The sequence below is a fragment of the Haliaeetus leucocephalus genome, unplaced genomic scaffold (genome assembly GCF_000737465.1).
Source record: "Haliaeetus leucocephalus isolate CR32 unplaced genomic scaffold, Haliaeetus_leucocephalus-4.0 Scaffold484, whole genome shotgun sequence".
NCBI lineage: Eukaryota > Metazoa > Chordata > Aves > Accipitriformes > Accipitridae > Haliaeetus > Haliaeetus leucocephalus.
This window is the reverse complement of record NW_010972920.1, coordinates 381718-399133: the sequence shown is the minus strand read 5'-3', so window position 1 is coordinate 399133 and position 17416 is coordinate 381718. Positions and strand designations below refer to the sequence as shown.

Below are 17416 nucleotides of genomic sequence, written 5' to 3'. Positions count from 1 at the left end.
GAAAACTCTTTGTTGCACGTAGCGGTGTTATGAAACAGATTCTAAGCGTGTCTCCAAATACAGAGAAAGCAACCTAACATATATTTTGCACCTACATATTAAGAAATCATGTGTCATTAAATTATGTATATTCTGTATGCGTCTGCACAGGTGTATTTTTTAGTTAGGTGATTTGTGCATTCTAAACATCTAACAGGACTCGCTGTGCATTAAGAGGTCATGCAACGGTAAAACCAAAAGAAACTGGATTTCAGGATTTTACATTGAATGATGTTAGCCATTTACTTACACACTCTGAAGCAGTGATCGTTAATGAGCTGGACATGAAAGACTGCCCTTCATTCAAACTCACCAAAACTTCCAGAGTTCTGGAAGAAAGAAAAAAAAAAAAATCAGCAGCCATAAAACAGTCAATAAAAGCACATATATGGTGCGGAGGCACTTGTACCTACAGACCGTTCAACAGAGAAAGTGTTCCAAGAGAGGAAAATGGGAGTTGGGGCCTCTGAGCTGCCCTAGACATCAGAAGTGACTTCACAGAAATGACAAAACTAATGTGGTTACTTTGTGTTATCATTTCCAGAAACCTCTGATGACTTCTAAGTGATCAAGATACTTAGCTGCTACAGGGTTACTGGACCTTGTGGCTTTCAGAACCCAATTTTTGGTCATTTCAGACGGAGCTTTCTTTTCCTCAATTTATGCTGCTTAAAACGAACAATACAGTCTGCCGCAGGTACTGTGCTCATTACTGTTTGGAAATAATTTTAGTCTTCTCAATAGCAAGCTGTCTGAGTAGAGAACAGCCCTTCTCTATTACATGTAGTGTAAAATACTCCAAAAAGTTTTACGTAAATAAATGGAAGTTCAACTGTAAAAATAACATTGTTTTGTCTGTTCCATAAACATCTCTTTAGTCATATGCAGACGTTATGGATAAAATGTCGGATAATTATAAATGGTCAAGACTTTCTATAAATAGTACATAAACACTGCATACAAATAGTATGTGGTTTACATCTTACAAATTAACCCTAGAAGAAAACAACACATGGTGAATGTTAAACATAAGAAGACTCTTCAGCTTCTCTGGCTTGGATTCCCAAGATTCAGACAGTTATATTATGCATAGATGTAATTAAATAAAAATATAGATATCCATGAACTAAAATGATTAATCATTTATACTGTTCTTATATGTCATGAATTTTCATTCTGGCACAAATGCTTTAGTCAATATGGAGTTCAAAGCTATTTTAACTAATTTGGCTAATTTCTTTTTCAGTTTTAGTAAAAATGATGTAAGTTGCTTCCGCTAAACTCATTTTTAAATTATCTGTGTTATGAATAATTGATCTAACAGAAAGAATAACTTTAATTTACTTCTAATTATTACTGGAATAAGTGAATCAGAACAGATAAAAATAAAAAATTAATTCAATTCCCTTCCCTTCCAGTGCACTAAATAACGCAAACTATACAAAACTTTTGTTAGTGATGAATTTTTTAAATGTGATGCTTTTAATTACTTTTTTTTATTTTCAATGTTTTGCTTTGCCACTTTAATGAGAAATGCTGTGGGAAATTTCAGCATGACGATTCTGCTCAATTTTGACTGGCAAAACAACCCTATTGACTACAGAGCAAGAGGATTTCATGCTGTGCCTTTTCTTGATCAGAGAAGGACTTCAGTACACGCTGTGCTGTGGAAAACACAGCCCAAATCCTGACAGGTGTCCCTGAAGGAATTTGTGTGTTTAAACTGTTACACTTTTTGGAGATTTGCGCATCATAAACACATCACACAAAGTGTTTTTCTGTCCAAGTCACTAACCTACAGTCCAGTTAGATTAAGGTGACTCTCTCCAGTGACCTGGGGTCGCACCATTTTGCACAGACTCTGGCCATACTACTCCATTAACTATGACTGTACACGTGTAACTGACTCATAGAATCATAGAATGTCTCAAGCTGGACAGGAATAACTGAATTCAGCCCATAAATACTGAAGAATCCACAGCACACAGATGTGGTTTTGGATGGCAACTTTTCAGTTAAGCACAAATTCAGAGAGGAAAGATTAATCTCTTAAATGTTTCATTTTACCCAATTAGCCTTGCCTTTTTGAAGCATGACTTGGAGAGACACGCCACAGGCTCCGTACCAAGTTTTGAACTTGGTTACACCCAAGAAGGGGCATTCATTGTAGTCATGTTTCCTGAACATAAAAGCTATTCAGCCTTTCTACTTTTTCTGAACTTTCCTAAGTAATGGTGGGTGCCTTCCCGCTGACTGATGCTGTAATTGGGATTATACTGCTGGGTTCAAAGCCTGCTAGCATGGCAAGAACCCTTCCAGCTGCTCTAAATCCCAATGCAGTACACCAAGTAATTTTGATTTTTAAATTAACGTATCATGTTCTTTAAGAACCTAGATCCTTATATACCTCCTGCACTGGCTTTATTTCCAATCAGTTTTAACTATGTCTACATACATTGTAAGTTTTCCTCAGCTTTTTTATCTTTGGTTGGAACCATTCCTGTAGTGTCTTGTTGGGCAAAACTCCCACTGAGAACAAAAATAATTCTGCCTATGCACTAGTGAAGAACTGCTGGATTTGGCCAGTAATATCTGACTACAGTTGCTGCTAGCTACTGGGGTCGAATTTCCAAAACGCTTTCAGATGCTTGCTTTTTCCCCATTTATTTTTTTTTAAAAAAAGTGAATGTGAATCCTTGATTTCCTATGGGGATTTTTCTGCTATCCAATCAATTCCCTTCGCTGCCTGGCAGTATCATCCTTCCTCCTGACCCATGTGTACTTGTCAGTCAGGCATATTTTCTAACATCATTTCACCATGCTTTTTATCCTCCGGCAGGTTGTTGATTTACACGACATGCTACTACCAGTCCCAAACCTACGTGGTTGAAAAGGAAGATGGATCGGTAGCTGACTACCATTGCCAGCACTAGCAGGCACTATCTCAAGTGTCATATACTCGGGCTCGCGTGTTTTTCAGCTGAGCAACTAGGAAACAAAACACATTTGAAACTTCAGAAGAGAAGTAAAGTATTGTTGAGGCATGTTCTCACTATGCTAGCAATGCCTCTAACTGCTACTCGTGTTGAATTTCATCCTCCTGTATAAGAAAGCCTACACAAAAAACCTGCTAAGTCCACTAAAATGATCATATAAATTATTTCATACAGGTCTTCATAAAAGTAGGCTTCCACATATCCCTTAGATCTTTAGGAAACAAATGACTTCTTTTGCAGCAATGCTTCCTATGCTCACAACCTCCAGCCTGCCCCCCCGCACCCTGACGGATTTGTCAGCAAAAATCTAGATGCGCATCGTGGCTTATCCCAAAGGTGGATATTCTAACTCACTAAAATACTGCATTTCATACTAACTGTTCCAGTGTGAGAGAGTGACAGCGTATCTTAGGAATTCCTGGACCTATGACCTAGGTATTGGGCTTTCTTGGCTCCCCTAGAAAAAGTCCAGCTTTCAAGACTTAACAATCGATACTGTTAAACTTCTCACTCCATTTCCCTCTTGTGCATTAAAGCTTGAAGCAAAAGTCACCCTTTTTTCTTCTACCTTCTCTGTGTCATGCAGCAAACTACATACTCCTGCTGCGATACGTATTATTTTCTTAAATTTACAGGGACGGTTCTCTCTTGCCTTCGTATGGAACATCTGTATTAAGTCTTCTACTAGCAGTCTTCTGTAGCTACCACGCTTATGCTGTTGGCCACCGTGAGCTTGGTGAGTCTTGGCTGAAATGTGCAAGGTTTGTCTAATTTAGCTATTAAGAAATGAAGCTATTTTTTTAGATGGTCTTTGTTAGTAAATTGAGCGAAACAGGAACCTGAAAGACGTTTGGATAAAACACTCCAGAAGACCATCTTAACCCGTACCAAAGAAAAGGATCATTGCCCAGCTGTCTTGTGGATCTTGACATTTCCTTGAACTCACTAGGGTTGTATGTAAAATTTTGTATAATACTTAAGAATTCCAAGTGGACTAGTGCCCATGTTTACACCTTACTGTTTGCTACATAGAACTGGCCTCTGTTTATGTCCACTGATGAGATGCACTCAAACGGGGATTCCCCAATGGACTGAGAAGTGGTAACATTACCACTACTGCCCTCTACTAGAAAAGGCAGCTTTAAATTCGAGTCCCACCAAAAAACGTTTGCTCGGCTAATGTGCTGTACACACCCGAGAGCTACATTCCAGCTCCGTTCCCTTATCTAAATATTTCACGTGGGATTTAGGAGAAAAACAGCGAGTAGGGAGGTCTGTAATCTATTCTCTTACACAACTTGCCCGAGTCCCAGAGGGGTGGTGTGCCAAGCGGGCAGGGTCACGGGGACACAACTCCAGCATTTGAAGCTGTTTTTCTTAGCTTCAGAACAGAGTGACACTCAGGTGCTACCAGGTAAATGACAAATAAAAAATTCCTATCAGAGCACGTGCGTTGGTGGAAACAGATCCTCAAAAGTGGCACAAAAATCTCAGTCCAGCAAAATGCCCAGGAAAAAACTTGCCATCAACTGAACAGAAGCATACCACAAAGTCTGCTCAGGCCAGTTACTGAAGGCCAGTTATTACAGACAGTTACTAAAATGAGGAGCTTACCCGTATCTTTAAGAAGTGCCACTGAGCAAGCTCCTGTTTCCCTCTGGGACTGAACTCTGCTGCCAGGGAGGTCTACGGATCTGATCCTCATTCACAGCAACGCCTCTGTACACCGTTCCGGCAGTGCAGACGGCCACGGAAGAGGGCACCAATAACCCGTGTGTCTAAAGAAGAGCCGGGCCCACAGCTCACTGACTCCCACGGACTGCGGTAAGAGCCGGTTTCGAGTCCCTGGTGCCATGTGCCACCTCGCTACTGTCAAGCTTTGCATTCCCCCAACCTTTAGCTGTCAGACAGTCTGACAAATATCCCAAGCAACACGCTCACTGAACACATCAGCTATCAGCACAGATACAAAGCAGTAGGAACAACCAGTTTCCCTATCAACTTCCGTTCTGATACACAGCTGCAGGGATAAGCCATTTGAGATTTTCATACTCGCTCAGTTCTAGAAGCCACAGAGTGAACTCACACAGGTAATTATCTCATCTTCAAAAGGATGAACCCGTCAACATACAAAATCACTTCCTTCCTGAAACAGTCATGTCTGTAGGGTATAAGAAACATGTTTTTTCGTTTCTTTAGCATCCACCTGTTTGATGGGCTCTGTGTACTTCTGATTCCTATAAACGCTACCCCTTCAAATTTGGAGTTCCAAAAACTAGGTGTCCTATTTCTTCTACTTGCTCTTTCACAAACATCCAAGAGAGACGTATACATAAACACATCCAGTGTTTACTAGTAACTGTCCACATGTGTGAGGCTTTTAGCTCAGCACTCTGCGTGAACTGCAAATATTTTGAAAATAAAGTGACATTCAGCAGTGGTTCTATTTTTTGGGCACCTTCATTTCCCTGTGGTGATTGTCAGTATTTTGTGAGTGTCAGGTTCCTTCAGTAAAGTTCAAATCAGCTAAGAGCTGAACCAGCCTACGTCGCCAGATAACATTTCTAAATCTTTGGGCCTCTGCTGATGCTTTTTTCTGTAGACTGGAGGACTACAATTTAATGGGTTACGAGACTGCAGTGATTTTTCATGACAGGCCTAGTTCAGGAGGGAGGGAGCAGCACAGATTTTGGTCAGCTGGTCATAAGACCATCCCTTCAGTCTCCCTGCTGGAGGTGATCAGAAGCGCCTCAAAAATGTCTCCACAGGCACTAAATGCCTGGTTTTGTAAGCCTGTATGGCCAGATCTCCCAGCAATTATTTATGTGATTTACATGACTACACCCATAGTATCTTAATTGCTTTCCAAAGACTCAGGGAAAATTGCCTTTCCTTCTGCTGAGGTGTGTAGAGAGAGCAAGACAAGACAAGGGAAGGTGTCGGTGTCCCACCCTAGCACCACAAGAAAGACCGACCTAGCCTGTGAGGCCCGCGTTTGAACCCTCACTGTGCCCGATTCACTGTGAATCTGGTCACACCCAAACAGCACAGTTATGCCTGCCAGGGCAGACTGTCCCTGAAGGGAAACGGACCTTTTGACACAACCTTATTTTTGCAAGGAAGGGTTAGACTGATACTAGTTTCGTACCAGCACAGAGCAAAAAACAAGTGTTGAGCTCTTGAAGGCTGCTGCAGAAGAGATTATCTCCTCAGGTCAACCCTGAATAAAACCCACGAAGTGTAAATGTTGATGTTGCTGTAGCGACCCAGGAAGACATCCTCTGATGCCCGGCTGAAACCTCACCTTTGCTGTGTGACACATTCTGCGTGGGTCACGGTGTGGATTTTACATCTGTGCACACGGGAAGGAGAAGCAGACCCCCAGGGTAACAATCAGAGGTTCTAGTAATCGAGGCCCGCTCACGCCGTGCACGGTTATACCCAAGAACACAAGGCGTTGACCAGCTTCTCTATGTCTAGCTTGAAAAAACACGGCTGCGGGAACAAGCCTCCCGGGAAAGACAATGCAGCCCTTCACACTGTTCCTCAAAAATGCAGCAGTGCCCAAAGCCAGCATCTTTTTAAGGCTTTTAGCCAGGATGCTCATTCCTATCTTCTGATCAGTTCTGACACAGCACTTGAGTAAAGTGGTATCAAAGAGATGGCAAACTTGAGCTAATAAGCATCTGTAATTAACATGCTGTGCAGATACTCACAAACGCTATTGCTTTTTTATGTACCCCAGGTCTAATGTGCAATGTTCCAGTGGTCCATACTTTTAAATCTATTTCACTGTAATAGGAAAAACTGTGGGTTTTATTTACAGTTCATAGCCCTTGCTCAATGTGAAAGGGCTTTTCCTATATTTTGTCTGTGAAGTATCACTTTTTGGATGGGAATCAATCCTGGAAAACTTAGTCTTAAAAGAGCTTTTAAAAAATGTTCTTATTGATGACCAAAGTCAACCACAAGACTCTTGCAACTTTAAACTGCATCAGTCATGGCCCGTTGGCTGTTCTAATAAATAATTTACCAAAAAAATGTAACTTGAGAAGACCCAACAATTGCAACTCTTTCTTTCCTTTATGTCCACTGCTGTTTTATTGTTACAGAAGAGGAACGTGGCCCACTGCCATATGTCACTACAGCTCTGGTCTAAAGAATTTCATACCCTGTGAAATACAGCTGACATTTCAATCCACAGTAACCTATTTGCAAAGTATTCATTTGCTCCTTACTTTATGAGTATCCAATAAAAGACTGCCATTTTACGACCCATTAAAAAAGATGAAAAAATTAAATAAAATTGTGAAAGACATTTGCTGGAAGTAATAAATAATTTACCTCCAATTTTCACGCACTGAAAATTAAACTGGCAACTGCTCAAAAAGTTACTAAAATTATGGTGACAAAGGTATTTTAGAATCAAGTGTGAGCATTAAAATAGCTAAAATGCTGTACATAGTAGGAAGGAAAAAAATAGATCTATGTATTTAAAAGGGTGCTTTCCCTTAGAAAACCTGCCTCCATGAATCAATATATAGCTTTATTACACAATTAGTATTGGTAAGCCAGTAGTAAGTGTGTGTGTGTGTGTGTGTGTGTGTGTGTGTGTATGTGTTCCAAATACATCTATACATACATATGCATGCATGTATGTGTTTGCATATGTATATATTTATGTATAGAGAAATCACACACTGGAAAAAACAGTAACAGTGGTGGGAGAAGGGTTTGGTGGAACTACCGATTTCAGTATAAATTTTTGCATGCCTATCACTTTACCCCCATGTAATTTACCATCCCCTACACAACAGTCTGGTGGCACAAAGGGGTGCCACCGTGACCATACTTTATTTTGAATGGCATGTTCAAGTTTTTAACACAGAAATATTCACCACTGTTCACAGCTGGAGCAAATACAAAGTGTCATTCAGTGCAAGTATTTAGTGGTTTAGAGTTTGAAGGAAAAGCTCCGTGGTCAAAAGCTACCGACCTCATCTTGGGAGGCAGACTGAAATTTTTAGTGCCAGGTGAGGCAGCCTTTGCCATGCCACCCCTCATTTTCTGCTTAAAGGTTGTAAAGCAGGGGTAGTGGCATACACAGAGAGACAACCAATGCTCAGCTATCGGGTAGGGGAGACAGCCACTGGACTCTTGAGTGATAGGTGATGGTGTCTCAGTGGGGTCAGCTCCCATCTCACTGTATGGGCACAGGGCTTTCATCTGACCAACTTGAGTTTGAAATCGTTGGCTGTTATTTGCTGGGGATAAAACTTATATTTCCCCACACATTCTCACCAGCCAAAGTATCCTTTCCCCTGTTCTCGGTTAACAAACACTCCAGGACCACAAATCTGACTCTCTGCATCTAGGGATGCATCCCTGCAGCAGAAGGAGGCAACACAAAGCCACAGAGTAAGGTATTTCAAGTCCATGCTTCTGGTTTTGTTGTGCTTCCTAGATCAAAAGCCCCAGCTGCATAAGGACACAGCAAGTTCCCTTGGAGCAGGGTTACAAACGTCGCCTGCCAAATGTTTGGTGCAGTTCTACTGTGCCAAGGGTCATCTATGCCTGGGAAGCACAGGAAACAGTTTACTCGAGTCGGTAGGGACTGTACTGGGGACAATTAATAATCTGCAGTTATGATAAATGGTCAGGGTTGTTTTCCTCCCTCCAACCACACAGGCATAAAAAAAAAATATTTCTTTCTTTTTCCTGAGGACAGCAAGACCTGCACTCTATGCAAATTATTATCGTGGGTTTGGGATTTTGGTAAAGAATTAGTATAAACTTCCCCACCACCACCACCCCCTCCTTGGTGTAGCTTAGCACTGACATAAATTCACGTTACAGTTCCCTTAGAATCCCCCTCGTTACTCCAGAACTATCTAGCTTTCTCAATGGAGTGTTCAATATATTGTCTATCTGTGTTTGGCTTTCCACAGGAAACGGTCAGAAATTCAGAGATATGTAAGTATTTCACCGCTGGAAAGTGCTAGTGAATTTGAAAGAACTGGAAGCCAGCAATGAATTAGCTCTGATCTCATGGAATCATGGGAACCTGCAGTAACAGGGTATGAAATGTCATTATTATGTTAAATTAGTCTATTAATTCAGCTCAGGATACTATGTCCACTGCATAATATTAAGCACTTAGTTCTGCTCACGCACTCTTTCTTAATGCTCTGGGAACACTATGTGCCCTATTGAGGAACGTGAAGGACTGCATTAGAAATTACTACTGATCTTAACATCAGATCCATATGTCTTAGGAGCCAGTTAGCCTATACAATTCATTGAGGATGTTTCCATCTGTGAATAGTTCCCATTACAATCTAATTGTGTCAAACTAAATGTATTTCTAAAATATTTTCAGAAGTTAATATTTATAACAGACATTAAGCCTAATCCAGCCATATTTCTGGTTTCCCCCTACCTGACTTTACTTCTCTAGCTCTTTTGGAGGGAGGAGATTGTACCATGTGAGTAACCAGTAATTGGTTACCATACTTTTTTTTTATTTTTGTTGGAACAAAATGCTTGCATAGGGAAAAAAACCAACTGAACTGCTGGTGCTGAAAATAAATGATAAGTCTCAGTGACTTTGCAAAGAAAGGAATTAGTCCAAGTGGGAAAGGATCTGATTGACATCAACTCTCTTTACCCAGTGCTACTGGGGAAGAACAGCTGTTTACATTGACGGATAATGTTAATATCAAATCAATGGGCCTAATTAGCCATGAGTACATCTATGATGGAGAAGTATTCCGGTCACCTGAGCACAGAGGCTCTGGAATAAGAACGACAGGTGAAAACAACCTCATTTGGAGATAGTATCCTGCCACATTTGTAAGCACAAGGAACTCACATGGCTGATAAGGGCAGCAGGAAGTCAAAAGGGGGCAAGCATTCCGTGCTTTTTTTTTTTTTTTGGGGGGGGGGTGTTGGCTATCGTTACATCCCATGTGTTAGAGAACTGCTCAGCTACTATGCGCAGGGAGGCCAGAAAGGCTTTAGGAAGGCTGACAAGCCATCGGAAGTCCAGTGTTTTTCTTGATGGCTGGTAGCTCTTTCTGCAACAGTGGACTGCCTGTTCCCCTCCACCGAGCACTTCCTAAGGTACAACTGTACAACAAGTTACTGAGAGATAGTTAGTAATGTGGGTTTATTGTGCTTTTCACTTTTTATAGTAATAAGTGTTATTATCTGAAACGTGCAATACCTTAGTCGACAAGTTATCTCTTAACTGAGAAATCATATTGAATCCTAATTTTAATTGCGCTCTATTTTTCTGGACAAGGTGTTCTTTAATCAATATGTAGCTGCAACGTAGCTTATAGACTGAGGATGATGCTTTGAAAATGGGTCCCTAAATCCACGCTTGAATATTTGAATAAGTTGCTTAATTTTCAAGTGGCTAGGTACTCATGACACGCATTGCCCCTTACACGAACGAGTTATTTAGTTCTGTGGCCAGATTAGTCTCTTGCTTTGTCACAAAAGTTACGATAAGGCTATTTAGTCAACAATACCGTAAAAAGACGGTAAATGGAACTTCTTAGTTAGAAAGAGAACAGAAACTGCTCAACACAGCCCATGAAGTATTAATCCTTTCTTAAATGATTCTGAAAGATGCGCAAGTCAAAGCCGCAGCTTGCATACAACTTGCCTTCCTTGGCACTTCTTCTGTGTGCTTGCAACATGTTTCCAAAAATTTTACTTTTATCAGCCAAGGAGGAAAAAGTGACAAAATAAAAAGAATAACAGTAATTCCAGCCATAGCTGTAGGAAACGACAGTAATTATCTCCTTCATCTGGTTTTCAGCTACCCATTTCCATGTCACAAGAAAACTCAGTTGTTACACACAACTTTTCTCAATGCTCCTTAAGGCAGACAAATGAATGTTCTATTAAAATTAATGAACTTGACGAAGTTATGGGCTTGTCCGAATAAACAGGTCATCTCATATGTTTATCTAGGAGCTCTGGAAGTCACAGGGTTTTGTGTACTTGAGTATTTGCATGCAGCTTATGTGGGAGATACACCTGGTGTGACTTGTGAAGAACATCGCTTAAATATATGTTTGGACTTACAGTAACATATTCAGAATCTTTTAGCTTATCTACTTAGTATTTTTTTTTCCCATCTGGTAAAAGGAAAGCAAAAAGACAAAGGCTAATTTTAACTTTACAATTGTTATTGAGTTAGTAAATAACACAGCATTGAAAGGTCACAATGTAGGATGAGCACAGCAATGATTTTTAGTTGTTAAGCATGTGCATTGTAGGCAGGGTGACTGCTGGATGGAAACTGTCTGTGTGAGAGGTATTACAGTGGCTGCAGTGGTCTGTTATGCCAACACTGAGCTAGTAAGATGTGAAAATTAGTGCTGGGTTAGGTCTAAGTATTAGCTTATTGCCTACTTGTTTTTTTAATGCTTGTAGTGTTAGAGGGAAGTACAACTGTGTAATCTTGACAATAAGTTAATGACACTTTTTGTGGGGGAATGTAAATCTGCTTATCATTCACGCCCAGCCCCCACTCACACACGTTTCCAAAGGCATTCGTATGCCTCCTTTGAGAGAACTAATGATACTGTATCAGCTCTCTTTCTATTTAGATATTTATTTCATATTTGCTTGAAGAATCGGCCAATGTTTTAGAAAGCACATTTAACTATACCATATGCCTACTTAAATCATCCCTATCAAACAAGTTGTAGGATGATGCTCTGGTTCATTCTGTTCTGTTTTCCCTTCCTTCACAATGTGTTTATGTATATTTATCCAATTTGTTCTGTTCCTCTTGCCAAATTGCAGGTTTGAGATCTCAGCTATCCAGGGGCAGCTGTGCTATTGTTGATGCCTTACAAAACAAAGGTCACAGACTGAGCCTGTATCACTAGAACTAATGACAGCTGCATGTTAACCGTTATGGTATAGGCACAGAATGATCAGGGTTCATGGACCCTCATAAGTAGGAATAAATCTTACCTTGCCCTTTGGTAAGCAAGAACTCAAGTCTCATTTTTAAGAAGTAATTTTTGTGCAAATTAGTCTCTTGCAAAATACCCTGCTGTTTATTTAATTTATTGACATAATCCCTCCCTCCATCTGGGAAAAAAAAAAAAAATAACTTTAAACAGCCCCACCAGAAAAAGCCAAAAACTGACAAACAAAATGACAGCTGAGTTGGAAGGAATTATCTTTTCTGCATGTAACTAATCTTAGCTTTTCTCACTCTTGAGACTGATAAGAATTACCAGCTGTTCCAGCCTAGGAAGTTATTGACCACATAAAGAAGTAGGCTACCACAGGATGACATCTCCTTCAAAAGAAGGCTGTTTCCAAACCTAGCCCAGCAACTCCAAGTAATGAAACAGCAGGGCGGGACTGTTTCAAATGCCCTTTGTTTGGTAAGAGAGATCAATCTGCAAGGCTTGTGAATTCAAAACTATTTGCCCCTTGGGTGGCCTGACGTATTATTCCTTCTCCTGCTGCCTTTCAGATCAGAAGCCAAGAGTCCAAAGTTATTTAAAAGGGTGTTTCTTAGAGCTACATGTAGCTTTTGAAATACCGAAGAAGAGGGAATGTAATAGCTGGAGCAGACTAACGAGATGAGGCACATGTCCACAGACCCAGCTCTGAGACTATACAGCTGGCTTTGAGGCTGTCTGTCGAAGGCTACTTCACCAGTGTGCTGTTAATTATTTAAAAGAGAGCACTGGGGAAACTACCATCACATCTGTCACCCACACACAGGCAGAACCTTCACTCATTGCAGGACCAGATGTGTTTATTCGAAGCATGTACTAACTAGCTACTTAATGGGTTAGAATTAGTAGCCAGAAGTTAATTAGGCAAACACATAAAACATCAGTCACCTTACAAAAAGCATCACTTCTTTAACAGTGCTTTTACTTCTTCAGAACCATTATCAACCACAGGAAAAAGGAGGTGAAAAGTAAACATCCCATAAAGGAGCTGCAGTAAAAAACAGATTTATGAAATCTGATTGCCATGAAAACTGCAATGCTCCAGGTGAATGCCTTAACTATGTGCCTCTTAATACTGCAAGTATACTAGCACAAGGGAGTGAATGGCAGGCTTGCTTAAGGATCTACAGGTGTTGGAGAAGAGAAGGGAATTAGCAGTGGAAAAAGTTTTTTCTGAGTATAGTCAAGTCAAACTTGAAAAAGGATGGCTTCACTGCTCCTGCATGTGTTGTACATATCCCTGAAGATGCAAGCACTTGCGTGGCATTCTGCCTGCATAATGAACTCGGAAACATTGCTGGCCAATGTAACGTGCTCTTGTTCCCCAGGAGGTACATTTCAAAAGTAATTTTTAAGTTTCTGGCTCCCAGGTTCACGTCACAAGAAGCAGTGGATGGAGCCAAGGCATAATATGCTCTATCTTTGAGCTAGTCAGGGCAGGGGGGGGAACAGTTAGAATCCTTTCTTAGAAGCCTGCCATGACAACCATTTTGTAGAACACCTTTCAGCTGCTCTCGAATGAGAGCAGCTGTCTAGAAACCTAATGAGGTAATTTGCAGGACGGAGCCCACAATCCATTCATCTTCACTGTGTCTGTTTCCTTACATGTGTCCATGCTCTTCCTCTTAAATCTGGTGCTGGTACTAAAAAAAATGACACTGTGAAACCGGAAAGCAAGACTCAAAGTACCACTGTTCCACTGTCACGGCAACATCTTTCACTCCAAGCACCTAGAACTAAGTATGAAGCATGTGCTTCCTCTTTGTATTGGAAGATTGTTTCCCAGGTCAAGAGTGCCACTGACAGCTTGGGTCTGAATTCTTGGGCTTTCAGCTAGTTTTAGTCTTCACCTGTATAGCTGCTGTAAAGAGTGCTCTAGGCCCCTGAAGTAGTGAGCAGGAACTTCTTGGTGCATCCTGTAAACTGCAATGAATATGTTTTAAAGGGACTCCCACAGTACTGTTTTACTTTAAACTGTTTTTACATTATTTTGTCAGAAACCCATAGGAAGAAATGCACTGGATTCACAAGTCTACTTCTCCAACTGCACAGAGCTACAAGCTCTTCCAGAAGACAGAATACTGGCTTCCCTTAAGCCCCTATTGAGAGAATACTCTCAAAGCTATGTTTAACTTGAAGCTTGTGGTTAATTCCCATTGTTTTCAACCCTCAGCCCTGCATGTGATCCACAGCAAAAAGTGGAGCAGCTAATTCTGCCCTAAATCTGTACTTCAGAGATAAAAATCACAATACCAAAACTCTGGCCAGAGAAGGAGAAAACTCTTGCCTGCATTCAGGCTATCACAGGCTACGAGAAAAGGAAAGAAAGAGAGCTTGTTTTAGCACCAGCTCTAACAAAAATAGACAGAGGGCAGGTAATGCAAACTGTCAACCATAAGGAGCCAGACAGCATTACTAAACATGACAGGACTTACTTCCTGCTGTGGAAAAAACAATTGATTTTCTAAAAGTGAAACAGAATCCAAAAACATGTTCTATTTTCATATGTTAGAGAAGCTGAGAAACTTTAGAGGAAGACGCATGGATGCAATAGGTCATTAAGCTAGTTCCTGAAATATGTTACTTAAAGGCTGAAGGTGCTACATAAAATAAGGAGAGGGCTACTTATTTCTTCGCTCATCTTTTTATTCCGAAGGGCTGAGACAAGATCTGAGTGGTAAAGACAGGATCAGAAGGAAATCAGTGATAAACCAGAAACAAAAAAATATTGAAATTTAAAGACCTGAGAAGTGACAGTGCAGAAACCACACAATGCTGCTCATGTTTCTGAATTCCCTCTGAGCTGCCATCCCATTCACAAATGAGTGCAAAACAAGCAAAGCAGCTGCTGTCAACAGGAAGAACAAAGCCTTGAATGACACAGGCTCCTCCTATGAGAAGTCTGGTTAATAGCCAAATAAAAGCATGTCTCAAGGTAGCATGTGCAGTGCAGAAACATGAAGTGGTGTGCTCAGTCCTACAGATCATCTTCCACAATGTTTTCTTTCTAGGACAAAAGTTACTTTTCTTACACTTGTAAGAGTCTGACCTATTTATTCTCCAGTTACATTCAGACTCTGGTAAGACTTGCTCAGTAAGGTTAATTCTTCCCTCAGTAACTACTTGCTGGAATGTCTGGTTAGAAGTACATTTAGTTATCGCTGAACTTCTGCTGTTGCCAAGAGCTCTTACTACTAGCAATCCATTAAAAAAAAAATCTGGTGATCGGTAACAGATTCTCATGCATTGTTGTGTGCTTTCTCTCAAGTGAACTGCACACTGCAGACTAAACTTAAGTCAGCTACTTTGAAACTGGAGACAACTAAGAATTTGGGAATACAAGTGTAGTAATTTTCCTTCCTACCACATAAAAAATAATTCCTATTTAATCTTTCCTTTTTAAGTGCCACCAGCTGTTCATGTTGGACAGGATGTAGGAAGGGATATATGCAAGCTGAAGCCAATGTGATTTGAATAGAGGGCAAATAAGGTCATTAAAAAACAGTAGTGCAGACTGCACCATCTCTGCATGTGATCTGACCGCATTTATATTCAAGGTAACAGCGAGCGACCTCTCACCTGCACTCAGGTTTATGTTTGGACTTGTCCTTTTTGGCTTTATTATTCTTTAAGCTTACAAGCCCAAGGAGAAAGATACTGCCCACTTCTGTCCTAGGGCACCCCTCAGATAGGTAGAGTCAAGTGCCATTCACCGCAAGGGTGTCAAAATGTCACTCAACTGAGAGATGGAAACCATGTGATGCTCAAAGCAGTAATCCCGCTTAACCTGATGGTTGCCCTTCTGTTGGCGGTTTGAAATGCATAGCCAACTTTTTGTACGTGTGCTCAGATAGATTTAGTAAATATGTTTCAAGTTATGAGAAGCTTATGAATCTTGTTGGACCGAGGGGTAAATGCTCGCTTCACTTTATGAGCTAATCTTAGAGCAAACACTGTCTGAATTCAAGTGCAGGACGCGTAAAGGTGGAAGCCGGCCTGCAACACTGCAGCTGCATAAAAAAATAAACTTCCATAGTTCTCTGAACTATTTTAAGAACAATGATAATTTCTGAGCCTGTTGGTTCGTTTTGAATAATTCAGGCTTTCCATTGAAGGCAGAGGGGAATTTACCACTGGCTTAGAGGAACAGAAGCCATCTGTTTGTGCAGTCAAGCCTATAGATAGCTTTTCTGAATGCGTACTCAAAGAACTTAGAGCAAAATGAAGAGAAAAGAAGCAAAGGTAGAGCAAGAAGGCAGACTTATAAAAACATACCAGTTTTTCCTGTACTGGTCTTCCAAAGAGACAAGGGCTCTGTTTTCGTTCCAAAGCACAATGACTACAGAAACATCTAAAGCAACAGAGCGGTCAAAGAAATCTCGGATTTCTTGAGTTTGATTCCCTTGAGCTGTGGCAAAACAGTAAATTCAAGCCTGAGCTAAAAAGGGGAACTGATTTTCTCAAATATTCTGCAAGACCCTAAAAATATATGGCTTTTACATGGTCATTGCAGTAGAATCAGAGTCCTCTTTAGTAAACAAGCTTAGCTGTAATGTTACACTTGCCCTCACAGTATATAAGGGGTCTCTCGAAGTACATGAAGCAAAGCAATTCAACTCAAGTTTGTCTCCTCATCTTCTTCCTGCAGGGTGTATGTAGTACTTTTCCTTTCTGGATTATTTCAATACTTTCTGACATTTTTTTATAATGCATATGTTGGTCATGTAGAAATCCCAAGTAGTTCTCATCTGTTAGCTAATCAGGCATCTTTTAAAATGAGCTGGTTTTGTAAGCAGACTATGTAATTTTGTACTTCAGAAGTGGCACGACGAGGAGGTATTTTAAATGGCCCAAGCAGCGCAGTCATGTTGCCACATAACCTAAGGATACCACAGGCATCTGCTACATGGTATTGTGAAAAAACAAGCTTTGAAAAGAATGCTTGGTTAAATCTACAGCTGGCATTTTGAAGGCTCCTAACTAAATGCAGCCAGCAGCTGGGAAGAAAAGTAGAAATACACAGTGGCGTTAAGTCCGGGAGACCGGGGGTTTACCAACCCAACATCTTGCGTAGTTTGCCATTTTATCTATTCCACGTGGGTTTCTATTGTTCTGCATGTGAAAACTGCAAATTCGTCAGTCAACAAGTAGTGTCTCCAATTAGAAAAATATAATGCAACCTATTAAGTGAGTCTTTACCCAGGAACAAAGCTGCAGGCTTAGAAGTCACAGAGCTAACTTTGTCTGCTTGTATTGCTCTGAATTCCACTGAAAAGAGCACTAGAAAAAGAGCAGACTGGTTGTTGCTACATTAGCGACTAATATTAGCTCCACTGCATGAGGAATTACTGGGAGTTATCCAGCAATAGCCTGAGCTGTGCC

The 17416-nt window shown here is 40.7% G+C and overlaps 1 protein-coding gene across 2 annotated transcripts in view; it reads right to left on the bottom strand.

The window, feature by feature from the left end:
* Positions 1-17416, bottom strand: part of ANTXR2 (anthrax toxin receptor 2) — a 118392-nt gene that overhangs the window by 63043 nt on the left and 37933 nt on the right. For both annotated transcript variants that reach the window (XM_010575470.1, XM_010575471.1), the window contains exon 10: positions 290-368. In XM_010575470.1, the coding sequence (XP_010573772.1) occupies positions 290-368 (79 nt within the window). The remainder of the gene's footprint in view (positions 1-289; positions 369-17416) is intronic.